The sequence below is a fragment of the Cupressus sempervirens genome, chromosome 10 (genome assembly GCF_028749045.1).
Source record: "Cupressus sempervirens isolate cs-2001-9-10 chromosome 10, ASM2874904v1, whole genome shotgun sequence".
NCBI lineage: Eukaryota > Viridiplantae > Streptophyta > Pinopsida > Cupressales > Cupressaceae > Cupressus > Cupressus sempervirens.
Window position 1 is genome coordinate 948,805,285 of NC_143127.1, and position 22,618 is coordinate 948,827,902.

At 36.0% G+C, this 22,618-nt stretch overlaps 1 protein-coding gene across 1 annotated transcript in view; it reads right to left on the reverse strand.

Moving 5' to 3' along the window:
- Positions 1–4,946: 4,946 nt before the first annotated feature.
- LOC149537113 (SNF1-related protein kinase regulatory subunit beta-1-like) overlaps positions 4,947–22,618 on the reverse strand; it is a 35,429-nt gene continuing 17,757 nt past the window's right edge. Inside the window, exons 2-4 of the mRNA XM_089807131.1 lie at positions 6,600–6,775; positions 6,123–6,285; positions 4,947–6,035 (exon numbers count right to left, since the gene is read on the reverse strand). Coding sequence (XP_089663257.1) covers positions 5,703–6,035; positions 6,123–6,285; positions 6,600–6,775 — 672 coding nt within the window. The 3' untranslated portion in view covers positions 4,947–5,702. The remainder of the gene's footprint in view (positions 6,036–6,122; positions 6,286–6,599; positions 6,776–22,618) is intronic.

The following is a 22,618-nucleotide window of genomic DNA, read 5'->3' on the forward strand; positions in this document are numbered from 1 at the left end:
TCGTGCCATCAGTACTAGAGGCCACCACCATGTCAGGCATACAACAATCTGCTACAACACCCAACTCAACTAAACCTGACTCTAGTGGGAATGAACTTGATATGCCAATGTTAGTATCAAGGATGGATGCATCCCCATCTCCACTGTCTCTGACAATCTCGGCCATGGACATCCTCGGATCACCAAACACCACAGCTTGTGACTGTATAGAATCAGGTAAAGACTGTAGTCGCTCTAACTCCATGGTCACCTTAGCCAAATGAAACTGTGACTCTTTGAAAGCCAACAGTGTACTCTCAAGTATCTCAGAAGTCACCTCAAGCTGCTCAGTAAGCTCACTCACCTCATCTTCCTTGGCCAACAATGCATCATATGCTGTACTGCCCCACTCCATAAGATAATCTCTGTCGGCTACCAACTGCATATAATTCTGTCTCAAAATCCGAATAGCCTCCCATAAAGAGTGGATCTCTGTCAAGGAAAGATAACTGCCTTCCTGCTCATCACTAGTAGGAGAACCCCATCCATAAACTGCTAACAACTGACGAGCAGCATCGAAATGCTGGCAAGTGACAGCAATGTCTCAGTCACTAACTCTCAACTAATTAGACACATGATGGCACTAGCTTGACTGTCTCCTACAAACATCCTCTGATGCACTGTCTAAAGGAGTATCCTCAAAGTTACTAGTCTCTAGAGTATTACCATCCATATCTTGTGAATCAAATCTAAAGCTCATATCAACATATGGAGTATCAAAAACATTAGCACTGCTGTCCAACTCCTCTGTACCCAAGAAAACTAAGTCTTCAAAACTACCCACTGCATCCTCATGGATGTCATCAATGCCAATATGATCCTGGGACTCATCTGTACACATTGCCAAATATGAAATATCATCAACACATTCCAGCAAGTATGGTCGACTGGATATATGAACAAAGCCCAACACCGGTGTATAAAAACTAATACCAACATCGGATAAGCTCCTACCACAAGAAAAGACAACACCGTGCAATTTGCTAATCAAATCCATGATAGCACCCAAACAATCACTGCTACCAAAAAGTGTTAAAAGATTTACAGTCAACTGAATCCCAAATGCCAATATAACAATCTCGAGTCCATATCTGTAAACTAGAATCAGTTGGTAACTCAAGAAAAATCCTCACTTGAGTAATATGACCAATACCAACTAACTCCACATACCTATCATGATGAGATAATGTAGTCACAATACTGTCTTCACTCACCTTCAGCTGGCAGGATAAATCATGTGAAGTACTACTAGCCTCAACCTCATGTGACGAAGCATCTAACTGTGCCTGGTACTCTCTCTCAGAAAAGTCATGAATGCTCAATGTTTGCTCATCTCCACCAAGTATCTCGCCATCATGCTCAACAACATCCTCATAATCATCATCCTTGAGGTCAAATCTATCTATCACTCTTTGACTAAAATCATCAAATGTAGTTACCTGATCATGACCTTGAGTAGTCATTCTATGATACCACCAATCATAGGCTGCATCTTCCAAGTGTAGACTTGCAATTTGAACAACATCACTCTCCTTCATGGGGTTAAGTGTGAAGAAGGTTTGTAATTTGTGTAGCCATGCTCTAGCTGAAATTTTATTTGTTCCATCAAAACTAGGTGCTATAAACTTGCTTATTTTATTTTTGAGCTCTCTTCCACTTATGTTATGCTGCCTTCTGTACTCTTTCTTGGGCATCAAAATGCTCATCATATCCACATATTCTCTAAAAGGAACCGAACTACGAAAGTCATCATCTAAGCCATTATAAGTAGCTCTTAATGTAATCAAGTTACCTGTAACCTCTTTCATAGGATTAATGGTTGGATTTGGTACTGGTGGCTCATCTGCAGGCAAGAAAATAGTTTTGGTTGATTTAGATGGTGTGGATTTCAAATTTCTTGGCTCCTCTGAAGTGCTCCCTTTCTCATTAATAGATGCAACTCCTTGTAGTTTTTCTATCAATATTCGCAAAGCCTCTCTAGTTTCTGCCAAACTATCCACTGTTTGCTTCTGAGTATTTTGGATGTCTTGGAAGAATTTCTTGGAAGAATTTCTTTGCCATCTCATCTGGATCAGCCATACTTTTCCCTTCCTTGAATTTTGTAATTTTACTTTCAACTGGAGGTTTGATCAAAATTTCTTTATTCTTTTCTCGCTGCAAATATCTCTTTTCTCTTTCACTTAGTTGCATGCAACCATAAATTTTGACATGCAGCTGATTAGAAGCAACATGCAACCACCAAATTCACCAAGAACTAATATGCAAATGATTAGAAGTAAAATGCAATCATAAATTTTGACATGCAAGATTTGGGTAGTTATCAAAACTGACATGCAAGATCTGGGTGGTTGTCAAAACTGACATGCAAGATCTGGGTAGTTGTCAAAATTGACATGCAAGATCTGGGTAGTTGTCAAAACTGACATGCAAACTTCTACAAACCCTCAGGCTGGCAAGATCATGGCTCTGATACCACTGAAATGTCTCTTTTCTGATTTTAAATGATATTTCAAGCCTCAAATCAGATCTTTAAAATCAAACAACCAATATTACAAAAATCCACCAATTTCTCAATAAAACCCAAATCGGGTATGATCGAAATAGTGCCAAAAGCTTCACAACTTCACCTATTATTAATAAATCTGAAAATGGACATTTTTACAAAAATTTCAGCAACATAACAACTTACAAAATGACATTTCCAAATCTGTATAGCCTTTACACAACAGTTCATAAATGTAGGACAAAAACTATACTGATCGGGCTCCCGAAATTAACACAAAAATGCTCGAAAACACCACAAAAACACTAATAATCTATCTCAGAAGTTTAATCACGTCCCAATACATATATTCAGCTCTATTTTAACATCTTAAAGTCTGAAATACAGCAACAACCCAAACTGATATGAAATACTCAACTGAAAACACCAAACTCATACAAAAAACACACCCGAAAACCCACAAATCTGCACTGTTCAGCACAAAGGCAAACTCTGTATGAGCATGCACATGAAATGGCTTCAAACTCTCATCCTTAGCCTTCCTGGAAACCTGCAAACTCTCATTCTTGGGTCTCCTTGGAAACCTGCAAACTCTCGTTCTTGAGTCTTCTTCTCCACAGGTTTGGCAGCCTCTGAAGAATAACAAAAAATGAGCAAAAATCAAATTCTAGAATGAGCCCAAAATGCCTCCAAACTCCTTAAAAGAAGGCATAACCCTAACTCACGTCCAAAAAGGGTTAATGAAACATATTTTAATAATAATTTTCATTTATTAATCCATTAGCTTCCAAAGATCATCCCCTTTTTCCGAAACTTCACCTTTTTGTGCATGTTTGTCTTAGAAAAAGATTATTATTTTTAATTATTTGAAAAGGGGACATGACAGTCAATCTTAAAATTGTTATGCATGTCACGAAGGATGTCACACCTCCAAGATTGCTTGGGGTCTTAGTAGTGACTCAAACTCTAATTTTAGTTTTGATTTATGTTCCCAGACCTACCATGTGTTGTTTACGAGCAGCCATATATTTACTTATACCTTCACATTATGATTATTACGGACAATTGATTATTGGTTGCGACTTCGTTTAGTGGTAAGTTATAATGTCTATTGTTTACATTTCAATATTTTATTTTATTTTATGCTTTAATCTTGATGCCTTTATGCATTTTTGTCATATGTATGTCATATATTGACAATGAAAGCAGTTGAGTTTTGTTCATTCACTTGTATAAAGCTTCTAAAATGTATATCATGAACGGTTTATTCTTGTTATGATATGCATATTTGAAATTTCTATCTATACAAAAACTCTCTACTTTTTAATAGTTCCCTAACATCCCCTAAAAACTTGGCCCAAAAGAGTGTACCTGAACTGTTGACAGATCCCATCATCTCCTCAAATCACCATCCCCATCCCCAAAACTCTATGGAGCATAGCTTATAAGACTTCAATAATACTAATCATTTAAAAATACAAAACAAACTGTTTAATCATTTTATAATAGCTAATTAGTTTATTAACATAGCTCAAAAAATATGATAACAATACAGCGCAATTAATTCCCTGAGGGAAGGGAAGAGATGAAGGGCCAATGTCTATACAGAAGTTTACTTTCATACGTTGCTGAGATCTACAAGCATTAGTGTGTGAAACAAACATTGAAAGCAATTCAAAAAGGTCAGTTGAGATTGCATAGTAAAAGGATGAAACTAAGAGATGTAGTTATATGTAACATTTGTGTAGACCAGAAAAAATAAGGTTATGGAGTTCATCTATAGTGTAGTCGTTTAGTTGGGGTGCTTCAACTCTGTAATGGCCTTGGTTCAAACATGGTCAATACAAAACTAATCCATCTAGAGAAGTTATAAGATAAACACACTTAACATAAGCCCTTGACCAGTGTTAAACAGTTCTATGGAGAGTTCTCTGAAAAAATCAGTTGATGGTTTTGAAATGTTTTGTCATTTTTGATAAGTAGTCCCATGCATTTTATAGCAGCACGCACTACGCAATGTTTTGGAAGCTTTAGTATCAGAAAAGATAGTGCTTCTAGTGTTGTAAAAATCGCTAAACTAGTGAGGAAATTTTCCAGCCTGACACCAAAGACAGCCATTTGATATCTGAAAACTTTAAAATAATGCCTTGCAATTTCTAGGAGATTCAAAGTTATCCTTGAACAGTTTTTCTATCCTCATAGAACCTCCCACTCCATTAAAACACATCCTGAATGTCCCTACATAGAACTGCTTCCTTACTTGATGTTATGGTATCGCAAAAGCAGTCAGCATTCATGACCTTTTACTGATGACAAGGCATATAAGAAGAGACCAGTCTTTCAACTTTCTTTTCATGCTTGCTTATGTGACAGCTCGATCTGAATGAAGAAATCAAAACAAATATTACTTGCAAGACAACTAGATATATCTATGTAATTCTTAATTCTGCTCATTCAAGAGAATTTTTTTCCAATTTTAGCACAAGATGCAACTTATGCTCTACAAAATGCACAAAGAGCCCGTTCCATTTTTGGACAAATATAACAGCAATAGCAAAAGCATTCAAGTTCAGCCTTCATCTGCCTATATTTTCTCCAGCCTTGTGTTAGCTTTGCAGATCTGTATCGTAATGAACACCGACCAGAAAAAAACTATACAAGCTTTAACCCAAAATTACAATGTCTATCTTCGTTTTGCATTTTGTTCCAGCCAACATCATTAGTTAAAGCCAACATAAATTTGGTTTTATTCCAGCAAACATCATTGGTTGTTATCCAAGATAAAGAGGGAAAGTTAGGAGCAGCTCCATATCCAATTACTTTGGCGTAGATATTTTGTTATCTAACTTGAAAGCAGTGTACCAGTAGTAAATGCTTTTGTGTGTGGTCCAGGGAAAAACATATTGGCATTCCATGTCCATTGATTTCAGCGGGGATTGTTCACAATTAGAGAAAGCTCGTCAATCAGAAACTATTTTTACACCTAATACACAGCAAAACTTGGGGGTAAACTTGACATGCTCAAGCCTTTCTTTTATCATGTAAAACATACAAAAGATTAAATCTGAACTGAATTATATTAGTTCAGTTCATCTGGTGCATTCAAAAAAAAGCACAATCAAGGAAGAAAGGTGGCAACCATCCAACACTAGCACACATCTCATGATTTTGCTTTAAGGGGCTTGTAGAGGATAACAGTGACATATTTAGATCGATAACGGTGTGTTAAGCCGAGAGCCAGAACTGATTGCGAGCTTCTCCCTTTCTCTACATAAAGATGGTTCAGAATTACATGCTGAGGTCGTGTCACAGCCCCTGTCCCTGGGGCTTCCACCGGAGGAACGTTGAGAAGTGTGAGATGCAGATGAGGTGGAACAGCAGGAGGCTCCTTGGCATAGTCTTCAGGGCCAGGAAATGGACCACTGTAGCTTGAATCTGGTGACTCAGGAGCCTCAAACTCGGCCACACTTTCCAAATTTTCAGGCACATAATCCTGTATAATAATTAATCACAATAAGTTTAGATGTCAAAAAAAGAGGTCAATTACCTGATGAGAAAAAAACTACGAGGAGAATTTTACATGCACATCCAGAACATTGGTGGCATTCCCCATCTCATCAGTCATCCAAGGCAGGTCAGGCACATATCTCCACTCGCCATCAATTATAAATTTGTACTGGTATACTCCTGATGGGAGAACTAACATGATAGTGAAGTCTTTTCCTGCTCTATGCAAAGGCTTTCTGCAGGACATGCATTAGGTCAAACAAAAATAACATATATCTGATTATCAATAAAAAGATTTCTATAGTTACGATACATCTAAACACTATCTAAATTAAAACAGTCACTCATAAAGTAAGTTTCTAACCATCTGAATGTCAATAAATAAACAGGAGACGAGAACCCATTTCACTGGAAAAAGATGAGCTTGCATAAAGAAAAGACAGGCAATCAGTGCAGCAACTTGAGAAATACTGAAAATTAACACAGGCAAATCCCGGAAAACAGATGTCTTGGGCCAATTTGGAGATTGTATTTTATTGCCTTAGCATACCTTGAGGTCCAATTATCCCACGATCCTTCGACTGCAACATCATTGCCACCATAGCTCCAGGTTATCATAGTTGGAATGCCTTTTTCATAGTATATATCTTCAGAAGCAGATGAATTGTATGCCCATGACTGGTTTGGAACTGGTTCAGCAGAATTCTGGAGTGGGGCTACAGGAACCTATAAATTGAAATTGGTTAAAACAGCTAGATGATCCGAAGCTGAAAATATGCAATAAACTCTTCTTCATTTCTATGTAACTGAAATATGAAAATATTATTTACTGCTCACACAATAATGTTATGTTCCAAGTCTGAAGAACCCCTATACAAATATAGGAAATAATGAAAGACTTTTTTGTTACAAGAAAAAGAGAAAAAATAAGCATGAGAAATTGATCGTTTTGAAGAAGTACAAAGATATTTACATTATTTGATAAGTTCAAAAATTGTATCATCATCTCTTCAATATTTAAAAATATGTACGAATGCATCTTAAACACTGAATTTTCTATCCATGTAGTTATATATAACATTATCACATTGAAGCTCTACACTATTGATGTCTTTTGAGTTTTCTATAAACACTAGAACTAAACACACTTATTCAAGAATGTCATGTCGTGACTACCTTTATTCTGAAGTTGATACAAGGCCACTTTTTAACTAATGTTTCTACTTTACCAAACTGTTCCCAATTTTAGATGTCAATTATCAGTATTATTACATTTCTGAGATGTTTCTGAATCACTGTGAACTCAAATTACCAACCCCTTTGGCATTTCCAATAACATAGGTTACCATTAGAGCTATCATCAGCAAAAACTTTAAATTTAACTAGTCCAAGGGATAGTTTCTCGGCTTCTACTGCCCATATGAATAGCAATTTTACTAAACATTTGTTCTTTCAAAATGCAGTTTATTGAGTTTAAAGAATAATATAAACATAAAAATGCATGTTGGAGCTATCAAAATCATGGACAGTTTGCAATAAACTTAAGTATAGAATCTATTTATACACAGATCATGACAATCCCAAAGAAAAATGGGATTATAAGAACCAAAAAAAATGAATTTTAAAAAAAGCATCCAAGATGAGATGACTGACACGCTTCCGACTTGTGCCCATAGTCTGCAGTCTGCTAATTACTCTGGCACATTTTCAAAAAAAAATCATGGGAAGGAGCAAAGCAACATTCTATTTCCGGATTAAGACATTATTACTTTGGGGTCTACCAGGATGATGGTGCCTAGCGCATTAGTTGTACTATTTTGAATCCCAATTTTGGTTCCAGGTTCATCTCTGACTCTCCTTTACTTCCCAGATCAATGTTTGCATCCTTTCAAATAGAGTTATACGAGTTCTAACATGTTCAATCTAACAAATAAGGAACCAGATATACTTTTCAATTTGCAAGTCTTTAGTCCAAAATGATACTAACGTCACAATGATGATACCCCTTGCTCCCACTTATTGCACTTTCTGTGAGGGAATTCATCACAGATAACAAAACTTAAAAGCTAGGTCAGACAAATAAATTGTTCAATCCACAATTACAAACCATGGAAGAAGAAACATTGAATTTGAAAACAATTTATTTTTCTCTAGTGCGTTGCACATTATCCTGGTTCCCTTGGCAAAATTGATCGAGAACTAAGTCATACACAAAACAAGGAAATGCATTCTACTAAACAGATAAGCAATCAATGGACTTTTAAATACAAGGCATATCTCTAGTTGAGCATCTACACGAAAAGTGCACATCTTGGTTTGTGACTCTTGGAAATCACTACGAAAATTACCCTTGAATGTGCACTCCCATGCTTCACTCTTTTTTGCAAATTTCAGCGCCAGGCTCACATCACCAGTTTTTTCCCCACTACCTGCAGTTGCAATCCTTTGGACCTGAATGCCAGAGGAGGTTCTTACACACCGTTGGCAGACCAGTGGCTACATCCAGGTTGTCTCGCTGGCCCACAAATCTCTCAACTCTCTCCAGCAAACTTTCTCAACCTATGCATGGGTATTCCCATTCAATACTATTGTTGTTGTGCTCCTGCAAAATGTCTCAGGACACAAACACTCAAGGATTTCAGTTTGTCATTTAGATGGTCTTCTGTTTAGTATGTTATGGGGTTACCTGCATGGGGATTTTCACCCCTTCTTTGGTTAGCCCACTTTTGTGATTTTCTTTGTCTATGGCCTCTCTTTTTTGCATTAGGTTTTTGCTATTGTACCAGCTGAATTTCAGAACCATAGACATATTTTTGGTCATTTGTGGGCATTATGATTAATATAATTTCTTTATTTTTTATATTTATTTCTTTTAGTTTTTTTGATGTAGGATATTGCATTAAGAAATTCAGGACTAAAGCATCCTTCTCCATTTTTTAAAGTGAAAAAAGTAGTGGTTTTTTGTGTTCCCCCTTTGCCAAATCCATCTCACATTTCACAGAGATTACAAGTTAGACTTAAATTGAACTTTTTAGTATTTACTATACCCTGAACCTGTATGATTCAAGAAAAAAATGCATTTCCTTTCACATGAATGCAGGATGGAGATCCAAGAGCCCAAGAAATCGTGGCTCTGTAGAAGACAAAGTATTGCCCTTAACCAAAATACTTTGGCCTGATTATTCCTTCACCAACGATTTGGCAAGCAGTTCTGAGCAGAATTTCAAATTTTCAGAAAATATTTTTTGGTATTTTCTATATTTATTATTTTATTATTTTGCATTTTTGGCCCTTGAGGCTTTCCATACAAAATTACCCTTGAAAATTTGTCTATATGCCCTAAGCGATGCTGAGCTACCTCCCAGATCATTATTACTAATTTGCATCCTAATCTTTCCAATGTACATCCAATGTTGCCACCAACATAGCATTCCAAATTTCCAACAGTCAGCGTAACTGGGAGAAACATCTCCACCACTCCAGGATGCGTCACCAAGACATTGCACATACCCGAAGACTTCAAATTTGGGTGGAGACTTTGTGTCAAAGTCTCCCACCACATATTTTGACATCTCCCGTGCACCTCCAGAGGAGAAAGCATATTTAACAAAAAAATCATTTTTTTAGCCCAGGTCCAAAATGGAGACAGCTGGAGGCTGAGAATCAAGGTTGGTTACTGAATTTTAGTTCTAAATTTTTTTTTTTTTTTACCATTACCTGTGTTTGTTTCCAACTTTTCATTATTACCTGTTATAGTTTTTATAGTCTGGGGCTGTGATTGTTTGTTTTTAATATTATTATGTCCTGCAGCTTAAGTTTTATGGCATCCACTTTTCACTTGCTTCCATATTTGCAGACATGTCTACCAGTGCATGTCCACTGGTAAAATGTATGCAAAATGTGGAAGCATTCACACTGCCATGTTAATTTTCATTTGAGTGATGTTCAATTTTATCTACAATACATCGATTCATAGAAATTGTGTTTGTCTATGTCTCCCGAGGAGAGCAACTCCATTATCCAACATCAAGTTGGATGTCTTGTGATGATTTCTAGTCAGATGTTTTGCTAATTCTAGAAGGGTTAGTGGCAGACCCACCTCAGTGGCAAAGTCAGTGACAAACTCGTCCCATTTTGCACAGCATTCTGCAGAAGGAGGGCACTCTTCTCTGTCCTTTTCTGAATGGATTTAGGCTTCTTGGTCATTAACATTTTGTAGATCCAAGGAGGGTCTCAACAGCAGCAGAATGTTTTGAAGAATTTATGACCAAATGACAACAATTAGACAATGGCCATCAAGGGGGCTATTACAATATTATAATGTTTCTTTGATGGTCATCTTAGTTAGTCTTTTGTTTATTAGGTAGTTTCTATTATGGTCTTTAATTCATGATTGTTTATTTTAGAAACATTGTCTTTGTCAATTTATACAAGGAGCTTTCTCTCCTTTGCTTAACAACAACATCAATTTATCATAACATGGATAACACGTGCCTTTTTGTATCTCTTCTAAAAAAGAACATTTTTGTAGATAGAGAAAGAGAGGTCATGTATCTTATAAAGGAGGATTTGCACCCACCTATTACACATTCCATTTCCTAATCTTATACAAACAAATATCCACATTCAACTTCCAAGCCTTTCGATGGGACTTAATTTAAAGACAAAAATTGAAACCATCTAAGTCAATATCTAAACAGAGGTTAGTCTTTTGTTTATTAGGTAGTTTTTAAATACCGTTTTTAATTCACAATTATTTCTTTTAGAAACATTGTCTTTGTAAATCTATACAAGGAGCTTTCTCTCCTTTGTTTAACAACATCAATTTATCATAACATGGATAACATGTGCCTTTTTGTATCTCTTGTAAAAATGAACATTTTTGTAGATAGAGAAAGAGAGGTCATGCAGGTTGATAATTCATATTCCTAAACTTTTACCCCACAGAATAATGGATTTTGGTAGAAGATTAAATCACTCATCAAAGAGCATTCAAAGAGTGTTACCTATTATAAACAATGATAAAATATTTAAATTGCAATCATCTATCATGGGTCTCTATTGTATATATATGACATTCACATATGCTTACATACGTACATACATACACACACACATGTATGTATGTATGTATGTATGTATGAGTGAAGATGAATAATATTACCACTGGTTTTGAGTTCGTGCACCTACACAAAATTTACTGACTAGTGTTGCTGAAATCATGGAACTGCACTTAGCGAAGAATGTTTTGATGAAAGTGAACCAACGGAAACCATTTAGCAAAAACAGAAAATCACACACAAGCATAATATTGACACCACCCCTGAACAAAACAATCAAGCAACATATATAAATCCTCAAACCAATCCCATACACATCATATTATCTAATTCATTTTGTGACATGGATAAGTCGGAAACTGGAAAACAAACAATATTACATAAAATACAGGACCCAGGTCTATGCTATTATTGTCTCATGTTCGAAGAACAGGTTATTAACTTCTTGTACATTTTCAAGAACCAACTCTTGAACTTCACTCTTAAAAAAACTTAAGTATCTGAAATTTAAAACTAAAATAGGCAATTTGAACAAAAAGTTCATTAGATGAAAAACACTTCAAATTCAATAGATTAGTCAAATCAGGTAGTATTCTTTCCTTTAAACATAGAAACTACATTTAAAATATGTGATTCCTGTGTGCCAATATCACATCATCAAAATCCTTTAAAAAATATATATTTTCCCCTGCCAAATGATAATGCAAGAGAAGTGCACCAACAAAGAATAAAACAGAGCAACTTACATTCCCCTTGTGAAATTTAAAACTAAAATGGCCATTTTGAATACAACTCTTTTGATGAAAGACACTTTGTAAGTCAAAAGCTTAGACAAATATTTTAAAAGGTAAATTAGAGTGATGGCATTGCCTTGCTGAAGCAGTGGACATCTGCACAACATCCATCACTGCTGGGAGTAGCCATGATGGATACCACTACACAACTCAGATATCTGAGAAGATACCTCCCTAGCTGAGAAAGAGTGCTGATGTTAGCATTGATCGGCCGAGATGAGCCAGAAATTACTATATCATCTCAAGTGATGTGACTCATGAGACAATAATTATGATGTATCAACTGATAGACATCTTCTGCAGTGGTATCGATCCATTAAGAGATCGATCATGTCATCCTTTCTGATGGCATGTACAGACCAACACCGTAATTGGCTAAGTATGAAGTCGACTATCCAGTGGTGATTATAATTTGCAAAGGATGTATTTAACGTTAACTAACAGTTATGCGATAACATATTGCTCATAACTGAAGGGATGTAATTATGTGCATATTATCATTGAATAGTTGTGTATCTCTCTATCATCATGACTCTTCATGGGTAACAAATGTCATTCGATTTATCTTCCCAAATCAGTGAAGATAATAAACTACTCCGGATTGGCATTGCCAATCGATATTGAACATTACAGATTGACATATACTTACAGCGATTATATATATCTATACAGCGATCAATATCATATTCAGATCAAAAATTGTAGTAAGGAGGCAGATGTATACAGAGTCTCAAACTATATATATATATATATAGACACACATACACACACCATATCATTACTTCAGTTGCAGATTGGACCTTGTGAATGTTGAAGCTTGTAGCTGCAATAGAGATTTTTATCTCTGATTTTATGAGATAGAAATACAGTTGTTATGACCGTTATGGTCATCTTCAGCTGAAAGCAATATTTGTGATTATATTTAAGTTAATTTTAATGCAAAAAGACATGTATCATATGTCATGCGAAGAGACCTTCATGTGAATGATCAAGAGTCTTATGCAATCTATTTATATGATTGCTTCATATATTGTAAATCAATCCAGTGAAAAGCCTTGTACTCAAACATATTTTATGATCAATAAAAGAGATATATTGCTGGTGCGGCTGGGTTTTTCCCTTCAAGTGGAAGGGTTTTCCCAGGATAAATGTATTGAGCCTTTTGTGTATTGTTTATACTCTTTATTACTGGTTTATCTTTATATCTGTGCAAAAACATTAACATGGTATCAGACGCAGGTTAGATAACAGTATACAAGAGTTTCTATCATTATTGAATCCTCTTATAGCTGAGTCATCTCCACTTGTATGTGAGAACTTGTTTGTAGCTGAAGGGCCAAAGATTATTGGTTGGACCATTCGGTCTGGTCTGAAACCTTCCCGTGGATTTTTGATGACTGCTGTTCTGAGATGCCAAGATATCTTAGTGCCGATTGTATGTAGAAGAGGCTCCTAACTTGTTTTTTTTTCAAGTATTAATGTGTCAGAGTAGATTGGATGTTTCATGAGGTTATCTATGTTGGAATATTTCAATCAGTTTGTGTTTCTTTATCTCAATTCTATTTCTGTCAGTTGCAGAGGCTCTGTAAATACTAAAAACACAGTAATGGATACTTTGTGCCAGAGGCTATGTTCATGCATTAGATACCTGATGAGATGTAATCTTTCTCTGCAATGTATGAAGAATGTGATCAGGGATCGATCATTATCATCAATGAATCATTTTTTATTATCATCAATGATTCGTGCATGTTATTTCTAGGCATGAGTTCTTCCTCGACTTAGTTTCTCTGCAAATTGAGAACAAGTTTAATTCTTGTTATAAATGCACCAGAGATGGTTGAGTGAATCCAATGATTTGTGCCTAAATTTGGCTTCATTCACGTGTTGTTTTGATTGGATGTCTTCAGATTCTGGTAGCATAGATTTTATGTGTTGCAATTATTTTTTGTTGGCAAGCAACATTTGTAACAAGGAATATCACGACTACTTCCTAGGGGTCAATTCTTTAATTTGCAATTGTAACGTCAGTTTCTTGAGGTTGTGTGTTCAAGGAAAGGGTGTATCTTCTGTTGTTTGACGCTCGTAATCCACTACTGGATGCCCAGGACTCATTTCAAAATCTTCTGCAGTGATTGCGATTTATCCATACGCTTGAATCTAAAGTTCCTGCAGGCAAGAACAACCATGTTTGATCAGGCTCTCAAGAGGCAGTGTTATACTTCGATCTATTGAGGAAGCATCTAAGGCTACTATCGGTTCTCTATTATATTTGCATCCCCCCGTCATCAATTCCTTGCAACCGTTAACACTTAATTGCCTAATTGGATTCTTCTGTCATCTTTCTTCCGCTATGAGCCAGTTGGTTGTCTTTCTAATATGTTGTCGCAGGGATATAGAAAGCGATCTTAAGGGCAAGCTTGTGCGTAGCATTTGGGCTACTTATCTCAAGTGATTGGGGATCTTTTGCTATTGGAAGCTCCTGAAGGCCCTCAAATAGAATCGTTGCTGGTGTTCAAGAATAATATTTCTAGAGTCTTGTTCGAATCGTCTGTCATAATGCAGAGTAAAGTGATCATGATCTTATAGCAGGAAGCCCCTGAATGGAATGAGATATTGGTACCAGCCTTCACGTAGGAATGAAAAGAAAATCAAGCTCTATCAGATCAAGATTTTATTTGGAGCTGAATGACAACTCAATCTGTTCAAGAACATATTATGCACAACAGTTTGAAGACAAAAAGGACCATCCAGATTGATCATTTTTTATAAAGACCAAAGCACATCTCATTACAGAGAATAGTCTATAGATTTTCCGTGAGCTCATATCATCGAGTGAGTCATGGACACCTATATAAATTCTAGAGGGGGAGCTAGTGTTCAAATGCTCAGGTTTCTTGAATCAGGAAACTGTGATTGAACAAAAGAACAAAAGGTTTGATGCCTATTGGAAAAGAAGAAAACTTTGGCTTCATATTTTGTTAAGAGATATAACAACTTAAAGAAGACGTTTCACTTATGACCGAAAACTTGCATCATTGGCTGAGTACCAAGGTAATACCTTTGTGTAGTGTACTCTCTCAATTATTGACGTTTTTCTTGCTAAGATCACAACTGCAGATTGGCAGGCATTGCCATTCTTGAAGGAATTGTTGGCAATATGGCTAAGAAGGATAAGTTGTTATATTGTTGGAGTTGTCATTTATGGCAACATATACCTTGTGTAAAGAAGGCACTATGTCCTGATGAAGATTCCACAGTTAGTCATTGAAAATTGTCTGTATCAGATATCTATCCAGCAGAACAGGCACACTTTTGATGTGTACGGATGACACAGATATTATTGGCATGTGTGCGGTTAAGGACAAATGGTACAGTATGCAGGATGACGTGGTAAGTGCGCAAGTTTGTACGGTCAATACGGAATGAGTTACGAATTAAATACCAGTAAAGGCAGTATACAGGATAGAACAGATCATAACGGTAAATGGTGAATTACAGGTTAAGGAATTATTTTGGTTACAAAATAATTACTTAACTAATAAGAGACGACATCCTAGATGTTAACCCTACAAAAGCAAGAATTAATCTTGTATTTTGCCAAGCATGTGAAAGCTTGAAGGCCAATTGGACAGATTTTGTAAAATGTTAAGATATAAAGGAAAGATTATATTATGTGAAATAATGAGTAAGTTGTATGTGATATGCGAACTGATGTGCAAACTGTATGATGCGAGTTCAGATGTATGATCAGAGGTATGCGAAGAGCAGCAAAGGAAAGATCAAATATTGAGGATTTATGATATTAGTAGTAAAGAGGTTTTTTGTAACTATCTCTTTTATATCAAGGATCTATATTGTATAATTGCATGTTTGGGCAGTGGGCTCGTCTTGCATACATTTTGTAATTGTATATATCAACTCCTAACAAGGTTAACACTTTTAATAGGGCATAGTCCTCTAACAAGGACCAAGACACTATATGTATGTAATAGACTCTGACAGGGTCAACATCCTTAATAGGATACTTTTGTTTACTAGATCATTTTGTGGGTACCATCCCCACCGGGGTTTTCCCTTGGCCTATGGTTATGTTTACGATTCAGCATTGTTAGTTTACTTTCATATGCAAGTTATAAGGTAATTAACAATATTCAGTTTTGGGCTAAAGTTTGTGAAATACTAATTCACCCACCACCCCCCAATCTCAGTATTCCCTATTTCTAACAAGAATATCATGGTTCATGGGTCATTCTGTTGCATGGTAATTGGTGCATTACTGTTTGTAATTGGCAAGTTTTTGGCTACGGAATAGTAGATATTGTAGAGAGGATACCTCTAATGGAGACCAATATTTCCTTGAGATTATCTCTTACTCCAATCCTGCTAGCAATTTTGTACACTTGTTTGATTGACAAAATTGGAGATAAGGATTATTCTGATGTTAATATCAGATTTTTTATAGGGTAATGTATATGGATGCTATGAGCTTTACATTGGTTGTAGAGGCACTATTCTGAATCTTTTTGTATTGATATGTGCTTGCATATCTGTGAGAGGCATGTTTGTCATTGTCTTATGCAGGTGTAAAGAATAATGCAAACATTAGAGTTGCAGCTATAATTGTTGACAAGATGTCTTTTGTGTTTATGTAAAGAAACAAAGAGTCCCTCTAATAACATTTCCTTTACACAGAGATGTTGTGTACAAGTCATCAGGTGAATTTTGAGGAAGATTAGATGATGACGAGATAAGTATTATAGTAATTTTCACTCCTTGAACATTGGCCATAGAGGCGCAAGAAATAATCTCTTTTGTGTGTATGTTGAGATAAGATCTCTAAGAGATGATCATATCTCTTGAATATTGATTATTTAAATATTGTTTTTTTTTAACATTGATTAATATCTCTCATGGTTGCAGGGTGCAATGAGATGGTGAGAGATAATGCAACGTTGTTTGCAATCTTGATACTAAACTGATGGCACATTTTTTTAAAGGGGAAGATCATTCAGCTTCAAAGGGAGGTTATGTGACAAAAGGAGATGTCCAACCCTTTGCAAGTTTACAGTCAATCATCTTATTGTGTAATTGAAGTTGTACCTATTGAGAGGGAGTCTTTGTTATTAAAGATGTCCCTGCTGAGAGCGAGTCTCTGTTATTAAAGATGTCCCTTCTAAGGGGGAGTTTCTACTAAGAATTTCAGTTATTAAAGTTGTCCCTGCTAAGGGCGAGTCTCTATAAAGATGAAGTATCAATTATTAATGCACTCTTCTCTAGAAGAAGTTTAAGGTGAATGCCCTCATTCCACCCTCTGCAAGTAGGTATTGTGGACCACCCCCTGCAAGTAGGCATGGTGGAATTACAATCTTCTCTGGGAGAAGTCTGAGGTGAAATCCCTCATTCCACCCTTTGCGAGTAGGTATGGTGGACCACCCTCTACGAGTAGGCATGGTGGAAATGTATCCTTCTCCGAAGAAGTTTTGAGATAAAAGTTTTGGTTGTACCCTCTTGAAGCAGGCATGATGAAATTCATTGCGTCACTCCATTCTATGTGAAGTAGCTATGTTCTTTGGTTGCAACTATGTGTGCCTGCCTGACCAAAGATCTCTCTCTTGCTAGGAGAGAATGTTGAAGTTTGTAGCTGCGATAGAGATCTTTATCTCTGATTTTATGATATGGAAATATATTTGTTATGACCGTTATGATCATCTTCAGCTAAAAGCAATATTTGTGATTATATTTAAGTTAATTTTTATTCAAAAAGACATGTGTCATATGCCATGCGAAGAGGCATGTTTATGGAAATGTGAAGTGTTGAATATGTGGAAATTTGAAGGGTCTTATTTTTGGGACTCAAAGAGACCTTTGCATGAAAGATCAAGAGTCTTATGCGATCTATTTATATGATTGCTTCATATATTGTAAATCAATCAAGTAAATAGCCTTGTACTCAAACATATTTTATAATCAATAAAAAAGATCTTTTGCTGGTGTGGCTAGGTTTTTCCTTTCAAGTGGAAAGGTTTTCCCATGATAAATGTATCGGCTCTTGTGTATTGTTTATCCTCTTTATTACTGGTTTATCCTTATATCTAGACAAAAATATTAACAGTGAATGGTCTTATAATTTGGCCATATTGTAATCAGTCATTACACTATATATATGAGATATTGTTGCTGGGTTTTCCACCTTCAAGATTGGAAGGTTCCCAGAGTTACTGTGTTAACTTGTGTGAATCGTATATGACTTGTCATTAATCTGATCATGAAAGAAACATGGTATCAAAGCGGGTCTAGGAAAAGATCTAATCAGATTTGTTTTAAGCAATCAAGCCTTCATCTAGGGAAAATCTTGAAGGAGAATTCCTATGAAAAAGAAGATGGTACACGATGTCAAAGAAGAAGATAGGCCTGATGGAGCCTCAAACTTTAACTCTTGGAAACCAAAGGTACTCATTGTATTAGAGGAGACTGATCTTCTTGATTTCGTGGAAAGTAATATTGTCGAGCCTTCAAATGATTCTGAGAAAATCCAATGGGAGAAGAATAATATTAAGGCTAGCTGGAATCTTAATAGACTTTGTAATGAATCACCTAGCTGGAATTGCTACCGAAGTGTTGTTTCCACTGATCTTGCTCAAGCAGAAGTGTGCAAAGATCTGTGATCTTCATATCAATACCAGAAGACATGATGTTGAGAGTCTCAATAAAATGCTTGTAAGACTCGGGTAAACTCTGGAGAGTGATAACCACAATGTCCTCTTCCTCGATCTTGTGATCAAAGGCAAGCAACTGATCATGGATTTCCTGAATCCTATTCAAGTGAGCCTGAAGCAATATTCGCTCATCCATGACAATAGAAAATAGAGTGTTCTTCAAAAAGAAAGCTCTGCATTTGTCAGAAGTCTCATGAAGATTCTTGAGATGTGCCCATATCTCGACAGTTGTCTTGTCAGATGGAATCTAAGAGAGCTGATCATCAGCTACGGATAATTTGAGAAGCATCATCGCCTCCCGATTATTCAAATCCCATGTATCATGATCAATACTAGGGGCAGTCGGACATTGTATAACGCCCAGAACAATCCGATCAGTATTCTGATATTCAAATATTCAAATATTATCATTATCCGCTGCTTCCAAGTCCCATAATTTCAACCATTGAATTTGGAATTGCTCTCAAGCAAAATATTACTCAAAGATGCCATAGCACGTTTTCCAATGAAAAAGCATGAAAATTTGTGAAGGCATGTACTTCAAGGCAAAAATGCCCTAAAAACAGTCTCATTTTTTAAAAACGACTAAAAAAAACATGAATAGAGACTCGAACAAACCCTAGTTCAAGGTAAATATTTCAGAAAAATAATTTCAAAAATAGGGTTTGATACTTTCAAAAAAGAAATTTTGATTTTCGAGAAAATCTAATGAGGTGGCTTTGATACCATATTACAATGTAATTGGTAAAATACTTGCTTAATATTGACAGAGACTGAGAGGTCAATATATACAAAAGAATGAAGCGATGTTTCCTTAGGAAATGATCATAAAGAATAGAAACTTTCTATTCTAGCTAAAAGAAAGCTAAAGAAAGCTAACAGATAACTACAGACTAACTAAATATTAGAAACATCCTAATATTTACAATAGATTACAAATTAATAACCATTAACTAATAATAGAAGCTATCTATTATCATAATGCTCAGGGAGTATCCATCGTAGATCCACCCTCTGGGAGTTGTCATGGTGGATATCATGTGAGAGACTCTATGACTTAGCACTTGTGTTTATTCACCATCTAGGAGTAGCCATGGTGAATGTCATGATGAGATGACAACATCACATTGAGTGATTCCTGATGAGCACGTGTTCATTTGCATTTCCATTTATGAGAGTACTCATGATGGACCCACCCTCTAAGACAAGCCATTGTGAATATCACTACATAACTCCGATATCTAAGAAGTTACCTCCCTACCTAACAAGGAGTGTTGATGCTAGCATCAGGAGGCTAAAACGAGCCAGAAATTGCTATATCATCTCATCGCATCACTTGAGAAAATAATTATTATGTATCAATTGATAGACATCTTCAGCAGTGATATTGATCCATTAAGAGATCGATCATATCATCCTTCCTGATGGCATGTACAGTCCAACACCATACTCGGCTAAGTATGAAATTGACTATCCAACAGCAATTATAATTTGCAACGTATGTCTTTAATGTTAACTAACAGTTACGTATTAACTTATCGCTCACAATCGAAGGGATGTTATTAAGTGCTCATTACCATTGAATACTTCTGTCTCTCTCTATCCTCATGAATCTTCACAGGTATAAGAAGCCATTAAGTTTGTCTTACCAAATCACTGAAGACAATAACATATTCCAGATTGATATTGCATATTGATATTGGACATTGCAGATCGATATATACAGCGATCAATACCATATTCAGATCGCAGATTGTAGTAAGGCGACGGAGACAGTCTCGGGTAATATATATATGTAATACCATATCATTACTAGAGTTGCAGATCAGGTCTTGTTAATGGTATTTGGTCATGTTGTAATCAGTCATTTCAATTTATATAAGAGATATTGTTGATGGGTTTTCACCTTCATGATTGGAAGGTTTTCCCAGGGTATATGCTGTGTTAATTTGTAGAAATTGTCTCATATCTGACTTGTCATTAATCTGATCATAAAAATAACAGTCCCTGCAATTGTCTGTCATGATAACAATTTTAAATTCTTTATAAGCTTAGATAGAAAAGATCATGGCATGTACAAATGAGTGATCTTCAAATAAATAAGGAATGTTTACCTGGTATCGCAGTCAAATAGAGTACTGAAACATATGTTACTGTTTGTGATTACTCAGCTGCACAAATCTCTAACTTAAGGAAGTTGGTGTTCAAATAATTCGTAATTCTTATGACACTGGCATCTCAAGCTTGCTAGAGAGTGGATGAAATGGTAAGAGTGGTATAAGAGTGGGATGGCATTGGACGTTGTCAGGTTTTCATAAATGTTTGTGAGGTAGGTTGGTGGTGGTGTTAACAAAATTTCATAAATGTTAGTGAGATTCTAGTGACTGCTGTTAAATTCCTAAAATGATAAAAACAGAGAAGAAAATAAATAAATAAATATTAAAGAATGATGATATTCATGTCTTTAATGGCACAGCCTTATTATGTTTGAATTTGTGTTTGGCGGTGTGGGCTCTGGCTCTCAACCCCACCTTGTACCACAACAGGGAATACACCAGGAATACTACCCCAACCCTGCAAGGGATGCTGCCCCTCAAGCCCGCTAGGAGAGTTGCCCCAAACCTCCATAAGGGACACCGCCCCTGAACCCTGTTGGGGGCTCTCTACCCCTAGGCCCTCACAACAGGCATTGACTCTCATCATGCTTGAGAAATTACCACCTAGACTTCTGCAAGGGGCACTACTCCCAAACCCTACTAGGCAAAGTTGCAGGGACATGTACATGGACACGGATACAAATACGTATAGAGACACAAAAAAATGCTACATAAATAATTATAAGTTATTCTAACACTTTACGGTATGCAAAAATAGAAGAGCTGCATTGGAAGATAACCCAAAAAAAGGGGTTGCTGAAATAGAAAAACATTTCATTTGTCCTTATTTGGTGTAGGCACTGAATATACTATAAAAATTAATATAATTGCAGGGATGAAGTTCTTTTAAATTAAAATTAGGGAACATTTACACCAAATTTTGAATCACGTATTATTTGGCACAATTGGAAAATTAAGGATTTTTGGGCATGCATGGATACAGTTCTCAACATGAATCTAGGCCATATCTGATATGTATCCCATTTGGATATGGGAAGACGTGCACTTGAGGATGGACAGAGCAATTTCTGGCTACTCTACTACTTGGGTCATCACCCCTAAACCCCCACCAAATTTATTTGATTTGCCAAGTACTCTAGAAGTCGGAGTTTGGGAACTATGCTTCCAAGCTTGCCTACAAGTCCTCATCTTCAGTATCATCATCAAATTGAACAATCTTCCCAATTCTTACCTGTTTTTCTCTCTGGAAGATGACTTCTTATTTCAGTGATGGCTGATTGTTGACGCTTGACATTGTAATTTTTTAATATAATGTTTATCAAGACATTTGAGTTTGACTAATTGGCATTATAACGATGCAATTTGTGGTGTTTTGAACTATACTGCTGCAAAAATGTATATATATTTTTATATTTATAATTTTGGTATGGACAAAACCAAACCCCAAAATGTTTTTGCCCAATCCCGCAAACTGAACCTCACACAAACCAATACCGACTATACAACCAGTTTTCTCGGGTCTTAATTAACAACTAACATACTCACAGAAAATCAGTTATTACTTCATCTCATAGGAAGACAGTTATATCAGTCATGTTCATGTAAATGAGATTTACCGTTAAAATCAATTAGACAAAATTTCTTAACTAAGAACTTAAAATACCATTAATGAATTTACCATAAAAATTAAAATCCACTTACTGTGAAATTTGAACTGATAAATCATTGTAAGAAGGCTTCTGCAATCACCCAAATTAGTCCACAAATACCACTATAACAAAATCATATAACGACTACCATTCAATACCGCTATATCAAAATCAAGTGTTGATTACTATTAAATACCACTATATAAAATTAGGGCATCACATACCACTGT